At 39.8% G+C, this 22,141-nt stretch overlaps 1 protein-coding gene across 8 annotated transcripts in view; it reads left to right on the top strand.

Moving 5' to 3' along the window:
* The window catches only part of C8H2orf76 (chromosome 8 C2orf76 homolog), a 108,619-nt gene that overhangs the window by 65,758 nt on the left and 20,720 nt on the right, over positions 1-22,141 (top strand). For 7 of the 8 annotated variants that reach the window (XR_005025013.2, XR_008998837.1, XR_008998838.1 and 4 more), the window contains one exon: positions 19,538-19,588. The exons of the other annotated variant lie outside the window; for it this stretch is intronic. Coding sequence is in view for 4 of the 7 variants with exons in the window: in XM_057505692.1 (XP_057361675.1) it covers positions 19,538-19,588 (51 nt within the window). In the remaining 3 variants the exon portion in view is untranslated. The remainder of the gene's footprint in view (positions 1-19,537; positions 19,589-22,141) is intronic. 8 annotated transcript variants of the gene reach the window in all.

Below are 22,141 nucleotides of genomic sequence, written 5' to 3'. Positions count from 1 at the left end.
CATTTTCTATCAAGATTTTACAGAACCATTAACTGTATTCTCCATGCTGTGCTGCCATCCAGTGACCAACCTATATTGTGACTGTGAACTACTGGGCCCCTTAATGCTTTCCCCCTGCCCCCTTCTTCTACTCCCACCCCCTTAGTAACCATTAGTCCCTTCCTGGTGTCTGTGAGTCTACTGCTATTTTGTTCCTTCTGTTTCTCAGCAGGCTTTTTCCACCCCCTTTAGATATTATCAAATTATTCTAAAGCTTAGAAATAACTTATTCCAAAATTGATAAGGAAAGTTAAAAAGACTGGTAGTCAGTATAACTCACAAAAAGAAGAAAAAAATTTGGAGAAATTGATTTTATGACTTGTACTCTAAAGATACATCAATCAAGACAGTGTGTGTGATATTGGCATGTACATCTATATCAATGTAAAATAGTCCAAAAATAGATCTATTTGGGTATGTTCATTTGATTTTTGACCAACTCGTATTTTGGGGAAGAGGTGATCTTTCCAAAAAAGGTGGCAGACACAATCCAATACCCATATGCAAGTAAATAAACCCCAACACTTATCTCCTGTCATATACAAAAATAACTCAGAATTGGTCAAGACCTCACTGTGAAAGCTGGAACTATAAAACTGCTGAAAGAAAACACAGAGGAAAATCCTAGAGACTTTGATTTTGGTAAAAATTTTTCTTAGGTATAAGCACAATGAGCATGAACTATGAAAGAAAAATATTAATTGGGCTTCATCAAAATGAAAATATTTTGCTTTTCACAATTCACTGTTAAGAAAATGAAGAAGGCAAACAGAATTGGAGAAAATATTTGTAAAAACTTATCCAACAGGAGACTTGTACCTTGAAAAAAATAAGTCCCCCCCCCCCCACCGTGCCCAATTCTTCCATTTTAAATGCTGGGCAAAAGATATGAACTGATTTTTCACCAAAGAAGGTATATAATACTTGTTATCATTCGTCTCTAGTGAAACGCTAATTAAAACCACAGTGATAGCACAACACACCCACTGAAATGCTAAAATTTGAATGTTTATTAATATTAAACCAAGTTTGGCTAGGATATAAAAGAAACTAGAATTCATATGCTCCTAATGGGAATGTAAAGAGGTGCCACTTTGGAAGATGACCTGGCAATTTATTGAAAAGTTAAACATATGCCTACCATACAATGTAGCCATTTCACTTCTAAGTGAAATTAAAGTCAGTGTCCATGTGTGAATATGTATGGCCTTATTTGCAGTGGTACAAAATGGCAAGCCACCTTTTTCGTAAGGAAGGTGTTCTTTTTCTCTTCAGGCATTTTTTTATTAAGGTATCATTGATATACAATCACATGAGCAAGATTTGGTTTCTAGATTCCCCCCACAATCAAGTCCCTACCACATACCCCATTGCAGTCACTGTCCATCAGCGTAGTAAGAGGCTATAGAGTCACTACTTGCCTTCTCTGTGCTATACTGCCTTGTCCATGCCCCTCTCTACATTATGTGTGCTAATCATAATACCCCTTATTCCCCTGATCCTGCCCTAACCACGCACCCTCCCCAGTCCCTTTCCCTTTGGTAACTGTTAGTCCATTCTTGGGTTCTGTGAGTCTGCTGCTTTGTTCCTTCAGTTTTTGCTTTTTTGTTTTACTCCACATATGAGTGAAATCATTTGGTACTTGACTTTCTCCGCTTGACTTATTTCACTGAGCATAATACCCTCTAGCTCCATCCATGTTGTTGCAAGTGGTAGGTTTTGTTTTCGTCTTATAGCTGAGTAATATTCCATTGTGTATATGTACCACCTCTTCTTTATCCATTCATCTACTGATGGACCCTTAGGTTGCTTCCATTACTTGGCTATTATAAATAGTGCTGTGATAAACATAGGGGTGCATATGTCTTTTTGAATCTGGGATCCTGTATTCTTAGGGTAAATTCCTAGGAGTGGAATTCCTGGGTCAAATGGTATTTCTATTTTGAGTTTTTTGAGGAACCTCCATACTGCTTTCCACAGTGGTTGAACTAATTTATATTCCCACCAGCACTGTTGGAGGGTTCCCCTTTCTCCACATCCTTGCCAACACTCGTTGTTGTTTGTCTTTTGGATTGTGGCCGTCCTAACTGCTGTGAGGTGGTATCCCATTGTGCTTTTAATTTGCATTTCTCTGATGATTAGCAATGTGGAGCATCTTTTCCTGTGCCTGTTGGCCATCTGAATTTCTTCTTCGGAGAATGTCTGTTCAGCTCCTCTGCCCACTTTTTATCAGCTAATTTGCTTTTTGGGTATTGAGGTATGTGAGCTCCTTATATATTTTGGATGTCAACCCCTTACTGGATATGTCATTTATAAATATATTCTCCCATACTGTAGGATGCCTTTTTGTTCTACTGATGGTGTCCTTTGCTGTACAGAAGCTTTTTAGTTTTATATAGTCCCACTTGTTCATTTTTGCTTTTGTTTCCCTTGCCCAGGGAGATGTGCTCATGAAGAAGTTGCTCATGTTTATGTCCAAGAGATTTTTGCCTATGTTTTTTTCTAAGAGTTTTATGGTTTCATGACTTACATACAAGTCTTTGATCCATTTCGAGTTTACTTTTGTGTATGGGGTTAGATGATGATCGAGTTTCATTCTCTTGCATGTAGCTGTCCAGTTTTGCCAACACTAGCTGTTGAAGAGGCTGTCATTTTCCTATTGTATGTCCATGGTTCCTTTATCATGTATTAATGGACTATATATGTTTGGCTTCATATCTGGACTTTCTATACTGTTCCACTGTTCTGTGGGTCTGTACTTGTGCCAGTACCAAATTGTCTTGATTGCTGTGGCTTTGTAGTAGAGCTTGAAGTTGGGAAGCGAGATCTCCCCCATTTTATTCTTCTTTCTCAGGATTGCTTTGGCTACTCGGGGTCTTTTTTGGTTTCATATGAATTTTAGAACTGTTTGTTCCAGTTTGTTGCAGAATGCTGTTGGTATTTTGATAGGGATTGCATTGAATCTGTGGATTGCTTTAGGTAGGATGGTCATTTTGACAATATTAATTCTTCCTAGCCAAGAACATGGGATGAGTTTCCATTTGCTAGTGTCCTCTTTAATTTCTCTTAAGAGTGTCTTGTAGTTTTCAGGGTATATAGGTCTTTCACTTACTTGGTTAGGTTTATTCCTAGATATTTTATTCTTTTTGATGCAATTGTCAATGAAATTGTTTTCCTGATTTCTCTTTCTGGTAGTTCATTGTTAGTGTACAGGAAAGCAACAGATTTCTGTGTATTAGTTTTGTATCCTGCAACTTTGCTCAATTCAGATATTAGATGTAGTAGTCTTGGAGTGGAGTCTTTAGGGTATTTTATGTACAATATCATGTCATCTGCAAATAGTGACAGTTTGAGTTCTTCTTTACCAGTCGGGTTGCCTTGTATTTCTTTGTTTTGTCTGGTTGCCATGGCTAGGACCTCCAGTACTATGTTGAGTAACAGTGGGGAGAGTGGGCATCCCTGTCTTTTTCCCAATATTAGGTGAAAAGCTTTCAGCTTCTTGCTGTTAACTATGATGTTGGCTGTGGGTTTGTCCTATATGGCCTTCATTATGTTGAGGTACATTGCCTGTATACCCGTTTTGTTGAGAGTTTTTATGATGAATGGGTGTTGAATTTTGTTGAATGATTTTTCAGCATCTTTGTACATGATCATGTGGTTTTTGTCTTTCTTTTTGTTGATATGGTGGATGATGTCGATGGATTTTTGAGTGTTGTACCATCCTTGCATCCCTGGGATGAATCCCACTTGATCATAGTGTATGATCCTCCTGAAGCATTTTTGAATTTGGTTTGCTAATATTTTGTTGAGTATTTTTGCATCTATGTTCATCAGGGATATTGGTCTGTAATTTTCTTTTTGTTGTGGGGTCTTTACCTGGTTTTGGTATTAGAGTGATGCTGGCCTCATAGAATGAGTTTGGAAGTATTCCCTCCTCTTCTATTTTTTGGAAAACTTTAAGGAGAATGGGTGTTATATCTTTTCATATGTCTGATAAAATTCAGCAGTGTCCATCTAGCCCGGGATTTTTGTTCTTGGGTAGTTTTTTGATTACCTATTTAATTTCGTTGCTTGTTGTCGGTCCGTTGAGATTTTCTGTTTCTTCCTTGGCTAGTCTTGGAAAGCTAGGAAGTTGTCCATTTCTTCTAGGTTTTCCAGCTTGTGAGCATATAGGTTTTCATAGTATTCTCTAATAATTCTTTGTATTTCTGTGGTGTCTGTCATGATTTTTCCTTTCTCATTTCTGATTCTGTTTATGTGTGTAGATTCTCTATTTCTCTTAATAAGTCTGGCTAGGGGTTTATCTATTTTGTTTGTTTTCTCAAAGGACCAGCTCTTATTTTCATTTATTTTTTCTATTGCTTTATTCTTCTCAATTTTATTTATTTCTTCTCTGATCTTTATTATGTCTCTCATTCTGCTGATTTTGGGCCTCATTTGGTCTTTTTTTTTCCATTTTCGATAATTGTGACTTTAGAATATTCATTTGGGATTATTATTCCTTCTTTAAATAGGCCTGGATTGCCATATACTTTCCTCTTAGAACTCCTTCGCTGCATCCCAGAGTAGTTGGGACATTTTGCTATTGTTCTCATTTGTCTCCATATGTTCTGTTTTAATTTGGTCATTGATCCATTGATTATTTAGGAGTATGTTGTTAAGCCTCCATGTGTTTGTGAGCCTTTTGTTTTCTTTGTACAAATTGTTTCTAGTTTTACACCTTCATGATCTGAGAAGTACTTTAGTACAATTTCAATGTTTTTGAATTTACTGAGGCTCTGTTTGTGGCCTAGTATGTGGTCTATTCTGGAAAGTGTTCCATGTGCACTTGAGAAGAATGTGTATTCTGTTGCCTTTAGGTGTAGAGTTCTGTACATGTCTGTTAGGTCCATCTATTCTAGTGTGTTGTTCAGTGTCTCTGTGTCATTATTTTCTGTCTGATTGATCTGTCCTTTGGAGTGAGTGGTGTGTTGAAGTCTCCCAGAATGAATGCATTGCATTCTATTTCCTCCTTTAATTCTGTTAGTATTTGTTTCACATATGTAGGTGCTCCTCTGTTGGGTGCATAGATAATTATAATGGTTATATCCTCTTGTTGGACTGACCCCTTTATCATTACATAACATCTTTGTTTATCTCTTGTTAGTTTCTTTGTTTTGCAGTCTATTTTGTCTGATACAAGTACTGCAACACCTGCTTTTTTCTCCCTATTGTTTGAATGAAATGTATTTTTCCATCCCTTCACTTTTAGTCTGTGTATATATTTGGGTTTGCGGTGAGTGTCTTGTAGGCAGCATATAGATGGGTCTTGCTTTTTTATACATTCTATTACTCTGTGTCTTTTGATTGGTTTATTAGGTCCATTTACATTTACCGTGATTATCAATAGATATATACTTATTGCCATTGCAGACTTTGTATTCATTGTTACCAAAGGTTCAAGGGTAGCTTCTTTATTATCTAACTGTCTAACTTTAACTCACTTATTATACTATTATAAACACAGTCTGATGATTCTTTATTTCTCTCCCTTCTTGTTCTTCCTCATCCATTCTTCATATGTTAGGTGTTTTATTCTGTAGTGTTTTATGATTTCTTTGACTGCTTGTGTGGATAGTTGATTTTATTTTATGCATTAGTTATTATTTGGTTGGTTTGCTTTCTTCACTGTGATTTTATTTTCTCTGATGACATCTATTTGGCCCTAGGAGTGCTTCCATATAGAGCACTCTCTTTTAAATACTTTGTAGATGTGGTTTGTGGGAGGCAATTCCCTCAACTTTTGCTTATGTGTAAATTGTTTAATCCCTCCTTCAAATTTAAATGATAATCTTGCTGGATACAGTATTCTTGGTTCAAGGCCCTTCTGTTTCATTGCATTAAACATATCATGCCATTCTCTTCTGGCATGTAGGGTTTCTGTTGAGAAGTCTGATGATTGCCTGGTGGCTTTTCCTTTGCAGGTGACCTTTTTTCTCTCTCTGGCTGCCTTTAATACTCTGTCCTTGTCTTTGATCTTTGCCATTGTAATTATTATATGTCTTGGTGTTGTCCTCCTTGGTTCCCTTGTGTTGGCACATCTGTGGACTTCCATGATCTGAGAGACTATTTCCTTCCCCAGTTTGGGGACGTTTTCAGCAATTATTTCTTCAAAGACACTTCCTATCCCTTTTTCTCTCTCTTCTTTTTCTGGTACCTTTATAATGCGAATATTATTCTGTTTGGTCACACAGTTCTCTTAATAATCTTTCACTTCTACAGATCCTTTTATCTCTCTATGCCTCAGCTTCTCTGTATTTCTGTTCTCTGATTTCTGTTCCATTAATAGTCTCTTCCACCTCATCCAGTATGCTCTTAAGACCTTCTATTGATTGGTTCATTTCTGTTGTTTCCCTTTGGCTTCATCCTTCAGCTCTTGCATATTTCTCTGCAGGTCCATTAGCATGGTTATGACTTTTATTTTGGATTCTTTTTCAGGAAGACTGTTTATATCTATCTCACCAGGCCCTCTCTGTGGGGTTATCTGAGTGATTTTTGACTGGACCAGATTCTTCTGTCTTTTCATGGCAATAGAAGTGCTCGCAGTCAGGTGGCACGTGTGTCAGCTGAAAGAACAAAGTCCCTTCATGCTTGTTTGTTGCGTTGCCCTTCTCCACAGCCTGTGTTGTCTACCCCCACACTGGGAGCAGTCTCTGGAATAATCTCCTGACCTTCTGTTGGCGGGGCAGCCCTTGGGATAACCTAGCACACTGCGGGGGGTCCCAGACACACCGGGTATGTTCTCCTGCGAGAATGGTGCGTCTTTGTGCCTTCTGGACCTTGCTCCAGCTTCCGCTGCCTGTGCCATCTACTCGCACACCAGGAGCAGTCTCTCAGATAATCTCCTGAGCTGCATTGGGTGGGGCAACCCTCCAGATAACCTAGGGCCCTGCCGGGGGTTGCAGCCACACCAGGTGTGTTCTCCTGCGAGGACGGTGCCTCTTTGTGCCTTCTGGACCTTGCTCCAGCTTCTGCTGCCTGTGCCAGTAAGCTGCGCACAGGCAGGAGACTGTGTGTGGTTGCTGTGGGTGGGGCTGTTCTCTGGCTGCTCCACAGCTGTGTCAGGTCAGCCGGTTTGCTTGCAGTGCTGGCTGGGGGTAATGAATGGCAGGCTTCTTGTTGCCATGAGGGGCTTCGGGGTGCATTACCCCCCAGGGTGTTAGGGAGCCTGAAGTTCCTCAAGATTCCCAGCCTGCTCTGCTGAGTGTGCTGGGATGATTTTCTCCAGATGTTGAGCCCTTGTCCCTTTTAGACTTTTAAAAAGCGCCTGCTTTTCTTTTGTCCCATGGGAGCTCACTGTGGGGACCTGCTCATAGCCTCCAACTCGGATTTTACTTTTCCGTGTCTCTAATATCCAGTACACCATACAATGTGTGTCTGTGCTCCTAGTGAAGATTACTAGGGTTCATTATTTAGTAGTCCTGTTCTTCCATTCCCTCCCCATTCTGATTCTTTTCCTCCAGTCAGTGAGCTGGGGTGGGGGGAGTGCTTGGGTCCCGCCGGGTCATGGCTTTGTATCTTACCCTTTTTGTGAGATGCTGAGTTCTTGCAGATGTAGATGTAGCCTGGCTGTTATACTGTATCTCTGGTCTCTCTTTTAGGAATAGTTGTATTTTCACAAATATATATGGTTTTGGGAGGAGATTTCCTCCACCCTACTTACACTGCCATCTTGAGCCCCTGAGTCTGGATGCCTTTTATTTCTTAGTTTGTCTGATTGCCATGGCTAGGACCTCCAGTACTATGTTGAATAAAAGTGGGGAGAGTGGGCATCCTTGTCTTGTTCCCAATCTTAGAGGAAAAGCTTTCAGCTTTTCACTATTAAATATGATGTTGGCTGTGAGTTTGTCATATATGGCCTTTATTATGTTGAGGTACTTGCCCTCTATGTCCATTTTGTTGAGAGTTTTTATCATGAATGGATGTTGAATTTTGTCGAATGCTTTTTCAGCATCTATAGAGATGATCATTTGGTTTCTGTCCTTCTTTTTGTTGATGTGGTGGATGATGTTGATGGATTTTCAAATGTTGTACCATCCTTACATCCCTGGGATGAATCCCACTTGGTCATAGTGTATGATATTTTTTATGTTATTTTTGAATTAAGTTTGCTAATATTTTGTTGAGTATTTTTTGCATCTACATTCATCAGGGATATTGGTCTGTAATTTTCTTTTTTGGTGGGGTCTTTGCCTGGTTTTGGTATTAGGGTGATGTTGGCTTCATAGAATGAGTTTGGGAGTATTCCCTCCTCTTCTATTTTTTGGAAAACTTTAAGGAGAATAGGTATTGTGTCTTCTCTGTATGTCTGATAAAATTCCGAGGTAAATCCATCTGGCCCGGGGGTTTTGTCCTTGGTTAGTTTTTTCATTACTAATACAATTTCGTTGCTGGTAATTGGTCTGTTTAGATTTTCTGTTTCTTTCTGGATCAGTCTTGGAAGGTTGTATTTTTCTATGAAATTGTCCATTTCTCCTAGGTTTTCCAGCTTGTTACCATATAGGTTTTCATAGTATTCTCTAATAATTCTTTGTATTTCTGTGAAGTCCATCGTGATTTTTCCTTTCTCGTTTCTGATTCTGTTGTGTGTTGACTCTCTTTTTCCTTTAATAAGTCTGGCTAGAGACTTATCTATTTTGTTTATTTTCTCAAAGAACCAGCTCTTGGTTTCATTGATTTTTTCTATTGTTTTATTCTTCTCAATTTTATTTATTTCTTCTCTGATCTTTATTATGTCCCTCCTTCTGCTGACCTTAGGCCTCATCTGTTCTTCTTTTTCCAATTTCAATAAATGTGACTTTGGATTTTGGGTTTGTTCTTCCTTCTTTAAATATGCCTGGATTGCTATATACTTTCCTCTTAAGACTGCTTTTGCTGCATCCCAAAGAAGTTGGGGCTTTGTGTTGTTGTTGTCATTTGTTTCCATATATTGCTGGATATCCATTTTAATTTGGTCATTGATCCATTGATTATTTAGGAGCATGTTGTTAAGCCTCCATGTGTTTGTGAGGCTTTTTGCTTTTTTGTACAATTTATTTCTAGTTTTATACCTTTGTGGTCTAAAAAGTTGGTTGGTAGGATTTCAATCTTTTGGAATTTACTGAGGCTCTTTATGTGGCCTAGTATGTGGTCTATTCTGGAGAATGTTCCATGTGCACTTGAGAAGAATGTGTATCCTGTTGGTTTTGGATGTAGAGTTGTATAGATGTCTATTAGATCCATCTGTCCTAGTGTGTTGTTCAGTGCTTGTGTGTCCTTACTTATTTTCTGTCTGGTGGATCTGTCCTTTGGAGTGAGTGGTGTGTTAAAGTCTCCCAAAATGAATGCTTTGCATTCTATTTCCTCCTTTAATTCTGTTAGTATTTGTTTCACATATATTGGTGCTCCTGTATTGGGTGCATATATGTTTATAATGGTTATATCCTCTTGTTGGACTGAGCCCTTTATTATTATGTAATGTCGTTCTTTATCTCTTGTTACTTTCTTTGTTTTGAAGTCTATTTTGTCTGATACTAGTATTGCAACGCCTGCTTTTTTCTCCCTGTTTTTTGCATGAAATATCTTTTTCCATCCCTTGACTTTTAATCTGTGCATGTCTTTGGGTTTGAGGTGAGTCTCTTGTAATCAGCATATGGATGGGTCTTGCTTTTTTATCCATTCTATTACTCTGCGTCTTTTGATTGGTGCATTCAGTCCATTTACATTTAGGGTGATTATTGAAAGATATGTACTTATTGCCATTGCAGACTTTAGATTTGTGCTTACCAAAGGTTCAAGGTTAGCTTCTTTACTACCTTACTGTTTAACTTAACTTGCTTATTGAGCTATTATAAACACAGTCTGATGATTATTTCTGTCCCTTTTTATTCATCCTCCTCCATTCTTCATATGTTAGGTGTTTTGTTCTGTGCTCTTTTCAGGAGTGCTCCCATCTAGAGCAGTCCCTCTAAGGTACCCTGTAGAGGTGGTTTGTGGAAGGCAAATTCCCTCAACTTTTGCTTGTCTGGGAATTGTTTAATCCCTGCCTTAAGCTGTGTAGTTGCTGTAGGTGGGGCTGCCCTCTGGGTGGTCTGCAGCAATGGCGCAGACAGCTGCTTTGTGCATAGGTGCCCGCACTGATGAAGGAGCAGAAGACTGCTTATCATGGTCAGGGGCTTAGGGGCTGCATTGCTAACCAGGTGGATAGGGCGCCTGAAGCTCCTGAAAGTTCCCAGCCTGCTGGGCTGAGTGTGCTATGATGATTTTGTCCACCTGTGCCTTTTCCTAAACCCTTGCCCCTTTACCAGCCCTCTGACTGTTGAGAGGTCCCTTAAAGTGCCTGCTTTTCTTTTGTCCCAGGGCAGCCAGTTGTGGGTAACTATTCTCAGTCTTAGTCTCAGACTTTGCTTTTCAACTGCTCTGATCTCCAGAGCACCATGCAGTGTGGGTCTGTGCTCCTGGGGTAGATTTCTAGGGCTGGGTATTTAGCAGTCCTGTCCTTCCACTCCCTCCCCACTCTGATTCTTTACCTACTGCTGCTTATCTGGGGTGGGGGGAGTGCTAGGATTCCACTGGGTTGTGGCTTTTTATTTTACCCTTTTCCGTGAGATGTTGGGTTCTCCCAGATATAGACTGGCTGGGGTACTGTTACTTCTGGTCACTCTTTTAGGATTAGTTGTATTTGCTGTATTATCAAAATATATGTGTTTTTGGAAGGAGATTTCTGACACATTACTCACGCTGCCATCTTTTCTCCCTCTCTTCAGGTATTTTTATATGTGTTTCCATGCATGCGGTTATCACACCATAGTGTGTGTAACCCCTAGTCTGCCTTTTTTCCTGCCAGTCTGGAAGATGATACTTATTCCTGCCTTCTCTGTCCAGCAGTTTCAGAGTCAGCACAGCTGGATTCTATTCCTAGCTCTAGACACCCTTGGCTGACCAGCTGTCTTCTTGGGACCCCGGTCTTCTTAACCACCAATTAAAGGGATTAAGTCATATTTATTCATTCATGAGTATTTTTGAGAACCTGCTGTGTGCCAGGTACTCTTTGGAGTACTGGCAGCAGAATCAGGAACATAGGCTGTGGTGCCTGCCCTCATGGAACCAGTATTTGTTAACCTGTTATGTGCCAGATGCTGCCCTAGGTTTTGGGAGACAGAGCATAGTGTTTTAATCTCACGGAATTTGTGAATTAGTGGGAAAAGAAGCCAAAATAAGTAAATAGATGAAATTATAATTGTATAAATGTCATGAAGGAAGCTCTTTGAGGAGGCCTCTCTTGAACCTGGGCTGTCAAGGGGACTCTGTGGCTGTGACACTTGCATTGACCTAAAGGAACAAATAGAAAAGGCACTCTTGTTTATTCCTGTTATTGTTTCTTCTTTCGGAAGTCTAAATTGAACGTAAGACAACAACTTGCTCTCATTGACTGCAGACATTTACAAGTGAGAGTGGCTTCGCATAGCCACCTGCTCCTTATACACCCCTTTCTTCCAGGGGTCTCATTGCCTAGTGCAGGAAATATAAATGGAGTAAATTAAATGAATTTAATTCTTTTTAATGTTTAACACCTGGGTCCATAATTCATAAGTGAGTGAGAAACAAAAAGGATAAAATGAAGTGTTTGTGTAGGTAAACTCTGGTAAGCCTAAGCCAGAGGGGGCGGTCTGGCGGGTGAATCCTGATTGCAGAGTTTTCTTTGTCCTTTGGTGTTTTAAAAGTCAGGAAATTTCACCTGAAACCACATACTTTTAGTGTTTTTGTTTAAATATTCAGGCAACCCCTTGGAACTGAGTGGCAGTGGCTCTCTTTAATTGGGTGTGTGCACTTGGTTCTCACAGCCCCTCCTGTCTGGGCTGCCTCACTTGTGTCATCTATCTGGCCCCTGTGAATTTGTTTGACCAAGAATCATCTCAGTTTTTCATTTTGTGTTTCAAACATCTCTGCCTGGGACCAGCCTGCTGGGAGTCTGAACCAATAGTGCTGTGCTGGGTCATTCTAATATGTAGCAGGTAGGAGCCATGCTCGTAAGGCACCAGCCCTGTCTGTGAGCATACCTGTGTTATGGATTCACATGGGAGCATTTGCTCTCAAGAGGGGGTTCTTACCTTAGTAGATTCTTTCTCACACTGTCTCGGGAATGCCTGGTCATAGGTACTTTAAATACTTGTAACATAAATGAATAAATCATATTTGTATTTTGGTATATATTTGTCCTTTAAAAGTTAAATGTACCTAAAAAAAATGTCCTGATTCAGATGTATGGGATTTTTAAAAAGTTCTCTTTACTAGTAACACATTCATGTTGTTTTAAGATAAAAATAGAAAAAGGAATGCAGTGAAATCTCCTTCCCATTTCTGTTCTTTATGTGACTACTGCACCATGCTCCTCCTGTCCATGGAAGTATAAATACTTTCAAATACAAACAGATATTCTCACTTTTTCCTCTTTTTACTCAAAAGGTGTTTTACTAAAAATCATATTCTGCCTTGTGCCTTCCTTACCTTTGACATAATTGAAGATCTTATCATATTTGTAGAGAGCTTCTTCCTCTTCCTCTTCCCTTTTTTTGAGTTGAAAAATATGTTTCATTGTGTGGGCATGGTAGAATTTATTTAACAAGCACTCATTGAAGGACATTTAGATTTTTTAATGTATTTGCTCTTGCAAGCAATGCTACAGTTAGTACATTTGTATCTATTTAATTTCATACACACACACATACAAGAGTGTGCAAAGAATATTTCAATGGCATGAGGGTGGAGCCAAGATGGCTGCATGAGTAGGACAGTGGGAATCTCCTCCGAAAAACATATATATTTTTTAAAATACAACAAATACAACTATCCCTAAAAGAGAGACCAGAAGACACAGGACAACAGCCAGACTACATCCACACCTGTGAGAACCCAACACCTGGTGAAAGGGGTAAGATACAAGCCCCAGCCCGGCGGGACCAGAGCGCCCCTCACCCCAGCTCCCAGCGGGAGGAGAGGAGTCAGAGCGGGGAGGGAGAGGGAGCCCAGGACTGCTAAACACCCAGCCCTAGCCATCCGCACCACAGCGCAGACACAGTGCATGTGTGAGGTGCTGAAAACTAGGGAAACAGGGCATCAAGACCTTTGAGCAGGTCCTGAAGCCAGCGCCCCTGTGACAAAGAAAAGCGAGTGCTTTTTGAAAGTCTTAAAGGGACAGGGACCCCACAGCTGGACGGAAGCATCCCGGTACACAGTCCAGCACCTGGAAATTCCAGGAAACTCTGGGCGCACTAACCCCCTGGGCAACAGCTCTGAGACCCTTCACGGAGGTAAACAGCCAAACAGCTCCCCATCCATTACCCCTCAGGGGATCCGCCATAGCAGAGCAGCAGCCTGAGGCTGGCCACACCCACAGCAAGGGAGCTTCCTCCATACCAGCCAGGAAAGATACAGAGACCCAGTCTACATGCAATTGCCCAACACAAGCCACTAGGGGTCACAGTTGTCCCAGTAAAGAAAGGCCAGGAGCCAAGTGGAAAGAGGCTTGACTCTCCCAGCTGATAGATGCGTCAATAGCACTCCACTGCACCGATCAACATGAAAAGGCAAAAAAATTTGATCCAGACAAGACTAACCCAGACAGCCTCGACATCTTCTACATCTTCCCCTGAGAAGGAACCTGGGGAGATAGATTTAACCAGTCTTCCTGAAAAAGAATTCAAAACAAAAGTCATAACCATGCTGATGGACTTGCAGAGAAATATGCAAGAACTAAGGAGGGAGAATACAGAAATAAAACAAGCTCTGGAAGGACTTCAAAACAGAATGGACCAGATGCAAGAGACCATTAATGGACTAGAAAACAGAGAACAGGAACGCAGAGAAGCCGATGCAGAGAGAGATAAAAGGATCTCCAGGAATGAAAGAATTTTAAGAGAACTCTGTGACCAATTGAAACAGAACTATATCCGCATTATAGGGGTACCAGAAGAAGAAGAGAGAGAAAAAGGGATAGAAGTGTCTTTGAAGAAATGATTGCTGAAAACTTCCCCAAACTATGGGAGGAAATGGCCTCTCAGACCACAGAGGTACACAGAACTCCCATGACAAGGGATCCAAGGAGGGCAACACCAAGACACATAATAATTAAAACAGCAAAGATCAAAGACAAGGACAAAGTATTAAAGGCAGCCAGAGAGAAAAAAAAAGGTTACTTACAAAGGAAAACCCATCAGGCTATTATCAGACTTCTCAACAGAAACCCTACAGGCCAGAAGAGAATGGCATGATATACTTAATGCAATGAAACAGAAGGGGCTCGAACCAAGAATACTGTATCCAGCACGATTATCATTTAAATATGAAGGAGGGATTAAACAATTCCCAGACAAGCAAAAGTTGAGGGAATTTGCCTCCCATAAACCACCTCTACAGGGCGTCCTACAGGGACTGCTCTAGATGGGAGCACTCCTAAAAAGAGCACAGAACAAAACACCCAACATATGAAGAAGGGAGGAGAAGGAATAAGAAGGGAGAGAAATAAAGAATCATCAGACCGTGTTTATAATAGTTCAATAAGTGAGTTAAGTTAGACAGTAAGGTAGTAAAGAAGCTAACCTTGAACCTTTGGTAACCACAAACTTAAAGCATGCAATGGTAATAAGTACATACCTTTCAATAATCACCCTAAATGTAAATGGACTGAATGCACGAATCAAAAGACACAGAGTAATAGAATGGATAAAAAAGCAAGACCCATCCTTCCATCCTTATGCTGATTACAAGAGACTCACCTCAAACCCAAAGACATGCACAGACTTAAAGTCAAGGGATGGAAAAAGATATTTCATGCAAACAACAGAGAGAAAAAAGCAGGTGTTGCAATACTAGTATCAGACAAAATAGACTTCAAAATAAAGAAAGTAACAAAAGATAAAGAAGGACATTACATAATGATAAAGGGCTCAGTCCAACAAGAGGATATAACCATTATAAATATATATGCACCCAATACAGGAGCACCAACATATGTGAAACAAATACTAACAGAATTAAAGGAGGAAATAGAATGCAATGCATTCATTCTGGGAGACTTCAACACACCACTCACTTCAAAGGACAGATGCACCAGACAGAAAATAAGTAAGGACACAGAGGCACTGAACAACACACTAGAACAGATGGACCTAATAGACATCTACAGAACTCTACATCGAAAAGCAACAGGATACACATTCTTCTCAAGTGCACATGGAACATTCTCCAGAATAGACCACATACTAGGCCACAAAAAGAGCCGCAGTAAATTCCAAAAGACTGAAATCCTACGAACCAACTTTTCAGACCACAAAGGCATAAAACTAGAAATAAATTGTACAAAGAAAGCAAAAAGGCTCACAAACACATGGAGGCCTAACAACACGCTCCTAAATAATCAATGGATCAATGACCAAATCAAAATGGATATCCAGTAATATATGGAAACAAATGACAACAATAACACAAAGCCCCAACTTCTGTAGGACGCAGCAAAAGCAGTCTTAAGAGGAAAGTATATAGCAATCCAGGCATATTTAAAGAAGGAAGAAAACTCCCAAATGAATGGTCTAATGTCACAATTATCGAAATTGGGAAAAGAAGAATAAATGAGGCCTAAGGTCAGCAGACAGAGGGACATAATAAAGATCAGAGAAGAAATAAATAAAATTGTGAAGAATAAAACAATAGAAAAAATCAATGAAACCAAGAGCTGGTTCTTCGAGAAAATAAACAAAATAGATAAGCCTCTAGCCAGACTTATTAAGAGGAAAAGAGAATCAAAACAAATCAACAGAATCAGAAACGAGAAAGGAAAAATCACGATGGACTCCACGGAAATACAAAGAATTATTAGAGAGTAGTACTATGAAAACCTATATGCTAACAAGCTGGGAAACCTATGAGAAATGGACAACTTCCTAGAAAAATACAACCTTCCAAGACTGACCCAGAAAGAAACAGAGAATCTAAACAGACCAATTACCAGCAACGAAATTGTATCAGTAATGAAAAAACTAACCAAGGACAAAACCCCCGGGCCAGATGGATTTACCTCGGAATTTTATCAGACATACAGAGAAGACACAATACCTATTCTCCTTAAAGTTTTCCAAAAAATAGAAGAGGAGGGAATACTCCCAAACTCATTCTATGAAGCCAACATCACCCTAATACCAAAACCAGGCAAAGACCCCACCAAAAAAGAAAACTACAGACCAATATCCCTGATGAACGTAAATGCAAAAATACTCAACAAAATATTAGCAAACCAAATTCAAAAATACATCAAAAGGATCATACACCATGACCAAGTGGGATTCATCCCAGGGATGCAAGGATGGTACAACATTCGAAAATCCATCAACATCATCCACCCCATCAACAAAAAGAAAGACAAAAACCACATGATCATCTCCATAGATGCTGAAAAAGCATTTGACAAAGTTCAACATCCATTCATGATAAAAACTCTCAACAAAATGAGCATAGAGAGCAAGCACCTCAACATAATAAAGGCCATATATGATAAACCCACAGCCAACATCATACTGAACAGCGAGAAGCTGAAAGCTTTTCCTCTGCAATCGGAAACAGGACAGGGATGCCCACTATCCCACTGTTATTCAACATAGTATTGGCGGTCCTAGCCACGGCAATTAGACAAAACAAAGAATTACAAGGAACCCAGATTGGTAAAGAAGAAGTTAAACTGTCAGTATTTGCAGATGACATGATATTGTACATAAAAAACCCTAAAGACTCCACTCCGAAACTACTAGAGCTAATATCAGAATTCAGCAAAGTTGCAGGATACAAAATTAACACACAGAAATCTGTGGCTTTCCTATACACTAACAATGAACTAATAGAGAAATCTGGAAGACAATTCCATTCACAATAGCATCAAAAAGAATAAAATACCTAGGAATAAACCTAACCAAAGAAGTGAAAGACCTAAACCCTGAAAACTATAAGACACTCTTAAGAGAAATTAAAGAGGTCACTAATAAATGGAAACTCATCCCATGCTCCTGGCTAGGAAGAATTAATATCATCAAAATGGCCATCCTGCCCAAAGCAATATACAGATTCGATGCAATCCCTATCAAACTAGCAACAGCATTCTTCAATGAACTAGAACAAATAGTTCAAAAATTCATATGGAAACACCAAAGACCCCGAATAGCTAAAGCAATCCTGAGAAGGAAGAATAAAGTGGGGGGAATCTCACTCCCCAACTTCAAGCTCTATTACAAAGCCACAGTAATCAAGAGAATTTGGTACTGGCGTAAGAACAGAGCCACAGACCAATGGAACAGAATAGAGACTGCAAACATTAACCCAAACATATATGGTCAACTAATATTCGATAAAGGGGCCATGGACATACAGTGGGGAAATGACAGTCTCTTCAACAGATGGTGCTGGCAAAACTGGACAGCTACATGTAAGAGAATGAAACTGGATCACTATCTAACCCCATACACAAAAGTAAATTCAAAATGGATCAAAGACTTGAATGTAAGTCATTAAACCATAAAACTCTTAGAAAGAAACATGGGCAAAAATCTCTTAGCCATAAACATGAGTGACCTCTTCTTGAACATATCTCCCCGGGCAAGGGAAACAAACGCAAAAATGAACAAATGGGTCTATATCAAGCTTAAAAGCTTCTGTACAGCAAGGGACACCATCAATAGAACAAAAAGGTATCCTACAGTATGGGAGAATATATTCATAAGTGACAAATCAATAAAGGGTTGACATCCAAAATATATAAAGAGCTCACACACCTCAACAAACAAAAAGCAAATAACCCAATTAAAAAATGGGCAGAGGAGCTGAATAGACAGTTCTCTAAAGAAGAAATTCAGATGGCCAACAGACACATGAAAAGATGCTCCACATCACTTGTCATCAGAGAAATGCAAATTAAAACCACAATGAGATATGATCTCACACCAGTAAGGATGGCTACCATCCAAAAGACAAACAACAACAAATGTTGGCGAGGTTGTGGAGAAAGGGGAACCCTCCTACACTGCTGGTGGGAATGCAAATTAGCTCAACCATTGTGGAAAGCAGCATGGAGGTTCCTCAAAATGCTCAAAATAAAAATACCATTTGACGCAGGAATTCCACTTCTAGGAATTTACCCCAAGAATGCAACACTCCAGTTTGAAAAAGACAGATGCACCCCTATGTTTATTGCTGCACTATTTACAATAGCCAAGATATGGAAGCAACCTAAATGTCCATGAGTAGATGAATGGATAAAGAAGAAGTGGTACATATACACAATGGAATATTACTCAGCCATAAGAAAAAACAAATCCTACCATTCGCAACAACATGGATGGAGCTAGAGGGTATTACACTCAGTGAAATAAGGCAGACAGAGAAAGACAAGTACCAAATGATTTCACTCATATGTGGAGTATAAGAACAAAAGAAAATTGAAGGAACGAAACAGCAGCAGAAGCACAAAACCCAAGAATGGACTAATAGTTACCAAAGGGAAAGGGACTGGGGAGGATGGGTGGGAAGGGAGGGATAAGGTTGGGAAAAAAAGAAAGGGGGCATTACGATTAGCATGTACAGTGTGGGGGGGTCATGGGGAGGGCTGTGAAACACAGAGAAGACAAGTAGTGATTTTACAGCATCTTACTATGTTGATGGACAGTGACTGTGAATGGGGTTGTCGGGGGGACTTGGTGAAGGGGGGAGCCTAGTAAACATAATGTCCTTCATGTAATTGTAGATTAATTATACCAAAATTAAAAAAAAAAGAATATTTCTATGAAAATTTCTATGATAAAATCCCATGTGGGACTGCAAGATCAGAGGGTATATGCATATGTAATCTTGATATATATATTACCAAATTGCCTTCTGTATGGGTTGTAGCATCATAGTTATTAATTAAAACTAATTCTGATATTTGGAACATTGTTTTAAAAAGAGTATTTACTCTGTCTTTTTTATTTTGGTTGTTTGTTTTGTTTTCTTCACTGAGTTAGAGTAAATTGTAGGTTATCTGAATTTTGGTAAGAGTGGTTAGGTTGTTCTAGATCATTAGTTTCCACTACTGGCTAAAGATCCTCAAGGGGCTGGTTCTAAGATTCATATGCTTAATGAACATCAACTATATGGAAAATAATGTCTCAAGAATGTATACCATGTATTTCAAATGTATATAGATGCTACTGTGTTTAATAATATGCCAATTCATTTAATAGTGTTACAGAATTCTTAGTTCAGCTAGCACTTCAACATCTCATCAGTGGTTCCATTATTTTAGATGATCCTTGTATTTTCCTGGCATGTGAGCTTCATTTTGTGCTCTATCAGTTTTTTCAAAGTAGCTAGTCTGGGATGGGAGGGCAGAGCCAAAAGACTGTGCATATACTGTAAGTGTCTATTTGAATATTTTGTAATGAAAATAATCTTTATCTTACAGATGTCCCTTTAAGGACCAGCCTGCTAGCACCATTCAGAAATTATAAATATGGTAAACAATTTTTCTTACTTTTTAAAAACATATTAATAAAATTTCAGTTTTATATTGATGGGAATTTGAATTTGGTTTTCAAAAATGAGTTTACTTTCCATAAATCAAAACCAATAGGGAAGATTTCTTGTAAGATTCTGAGACATGAGATTTGAGCTGGCGGTGTGAGAGGTGAGATGGAGAATTCCTCCCAAAACCACAAATAGTATGAAAACATAGTTAATTGCTACAACTAACCCTAAAACAGCAACAAGAAAGGAGGCTGAATCAGACTGCATGCAGACCTCATGAACAGAGCAGACCTCACAAACACAGTGTAACGTATGAAAGCCTTTATCAGGTCAGACCCAAGCCCTTCCTCCACCCCAGCTCACCGGCGGGAGGAAGAGAAACAGAGCAGGGGAGGGCATGGAAGCCTAGAACTGCTGAACCCCAAGCCCTGGAGGTCTGCTTTGGGAGCAGAAACCTACACTGTGTGGTGCTCTGGACGTTGGGGAGCTCAGATAGGTGGAGTGCTTGAGAAACAGATTTGTGGAGAAGGGGATCCACACCCAGCTGCTCTGGGACAAGGGAAAGGCAGGCGGTCTGAGAAACGTCATAGCAGCGAGAGTGCTGCTGAAGGAGTGGGGTTTGCACGGATCTTGCTGTGCAGGGGAGGGGAGAGCTAGATAAGGTTTTCTGGGCATGCTCTGCCCAGCTGGTTGGGAACTTTGAGGAGCTTCAGGTGCCCCATCCCCATGGCTTCCTACTCAGCTCTGAGGACCCCCAATGTGACACAGAGGCTGTTGCGCCTTCCTTCTGGCCTGCCTGCACTGGTTCACAAACCAGCAGTCACTGCCCTGGCATCAGGCCAGCCAGAAGGAGACTCAGCCTACAGCCACTATAGACACAAAGCACAGAGGCTTACACCTGTGTGCTTGGTCCACTGGCTCTGACACTTGAGATAAGCACTGCAGGCGGGAATCAGGAAACAGATATTTCCTTCTGCCAGGCACCAGCTCCACTCCCCTATGACCCCCAACCTCACTCTAGGGGCTGAGAAGCTCCAGAGACGGGAGCTTCTGGGCACTAGTGGGCACCACACAGAAATATGAAATGTCAAAAGAACATGGTTCAGACTGAAACCTCACAAACCCCAGAAAAAGGGTCTAATGAAACTGAACTCACCAATCTTCCTGAAAGAGAGTTCAAAATAAAAATCATAAACATGCTTATGGAGGTATTGAAAAATACTGAAGAACTCAGGAACAAATTTCAGTTGTTGAGTCAATCATTAAGAAATTCCATATCTGAAATGAAACATACAATGGAGGGATTTAAAAGCAGATTAGAAGTAGTAGAAGAGACGGTAAATGGAATAGAAATTAGAGAAGAGGAATACAAAGAAGCTGAGGCACAAAGAGAAAAAATAATTTCTAAGAATGAAAGAATATTGAGAGAACTGTGTGACCAATCCAAATGGAACAATATTCATATTGTAGGGGTACCAGAAAAGAAGAGAGAGAAAAAGGGATAGAAAGAGTCATTGAGGAGGTAATTACTGAAAACTTCCCCAGTCTGGGGAAGGAGATAGTCTCTCACGCCATGGAGGTGCACAGATCTCCCAACACAAGGGACCCAAGGAAGACAACATCAAGACATATAATAATTAAAATGGCAAAAATCAAGGATAAAGACCAACTTTTAAAAGCAGCTAGAGAGAGAAAAAAGATCACATACAAAGGAAAACCCATCAGGCTGTCATCAGATTTCTCAACAGAAACCTTACAGGCCAGAAGGGAGTGGCATGATATATTTAATGCAATGAAGCAGAAGGGCCTTGAAGCAAGAATACTTTACCCAGCAAGGTTATCATTTAAATTTGAAGGAGGGATTAAACAATTTTCAGATAAGAAAAAGTTGAGAGAATTTACATCCCACAAACCACCTCTACAGTGCATTTTGGAGAGACTCCTATAGATGGAAGTATTCCTAAGGCTAAATAAATGTCACCCAAGGGATAGACAAAGAGCACAGAATATGAATCATAACATACAAAGAATGGACGAGGAAGAAAAAGAAGAAAAAAAAAGAAGAACCTTTAGGTTGTGTTTGTAATAGCACACGAAGTGAGTTAAAGTAGACTCCCAGATAGTAAGAGAATGACCCTTGAACCTTTGGTAACCACTAATCTAAAGCTGGCATTGGCAATAAGTACATACCTGTCGATAACCACCCTAAGTGTAAATGGTCTGAATGCACCAATCAAAAGACAAAGAGACACTGAATGGATTCAAAAACAAGACCCATGTATATGCTACCTACAAGAGACTCACTTCAAACCCAAACACATACACAGACTGAAAGTAAAGGGATGGAAAAAGATATTTCAGGCAACTAACAGGGAGAAAATACAGGAGTTGCAGTACATGTATCAGAAAAAATAGATTTCAAAACAAAGAAAGTCACAAGAGACAAAGAAGGACATTACATAATGATAAAGGGGTGAGTCCAACAGGAGGATATAACTATAATAAATATCTATGCACCCAACACAGGATAACCTACATATGT

The sequence above is a fragment of the Manis pentadactyla genome, chromosome 8, assembly GCF_030020395.1.
Source record: "Manis pentadactyla isolate mManPen7 chromosome 8, mManPen7.hap1, whole genome shotgun sequence".
Taxonomy (NCBI): domain Eukaryota; kingdom Metazoa; phylum Chordata; class Mammalia; order Pholidota; family Manidae; genus Manis; species Manis pentadactyla.
Note: the sequence above shows the minus strand (reverse complement) of the source record. Positions and strands in the feature narration are given on the sequence as shown.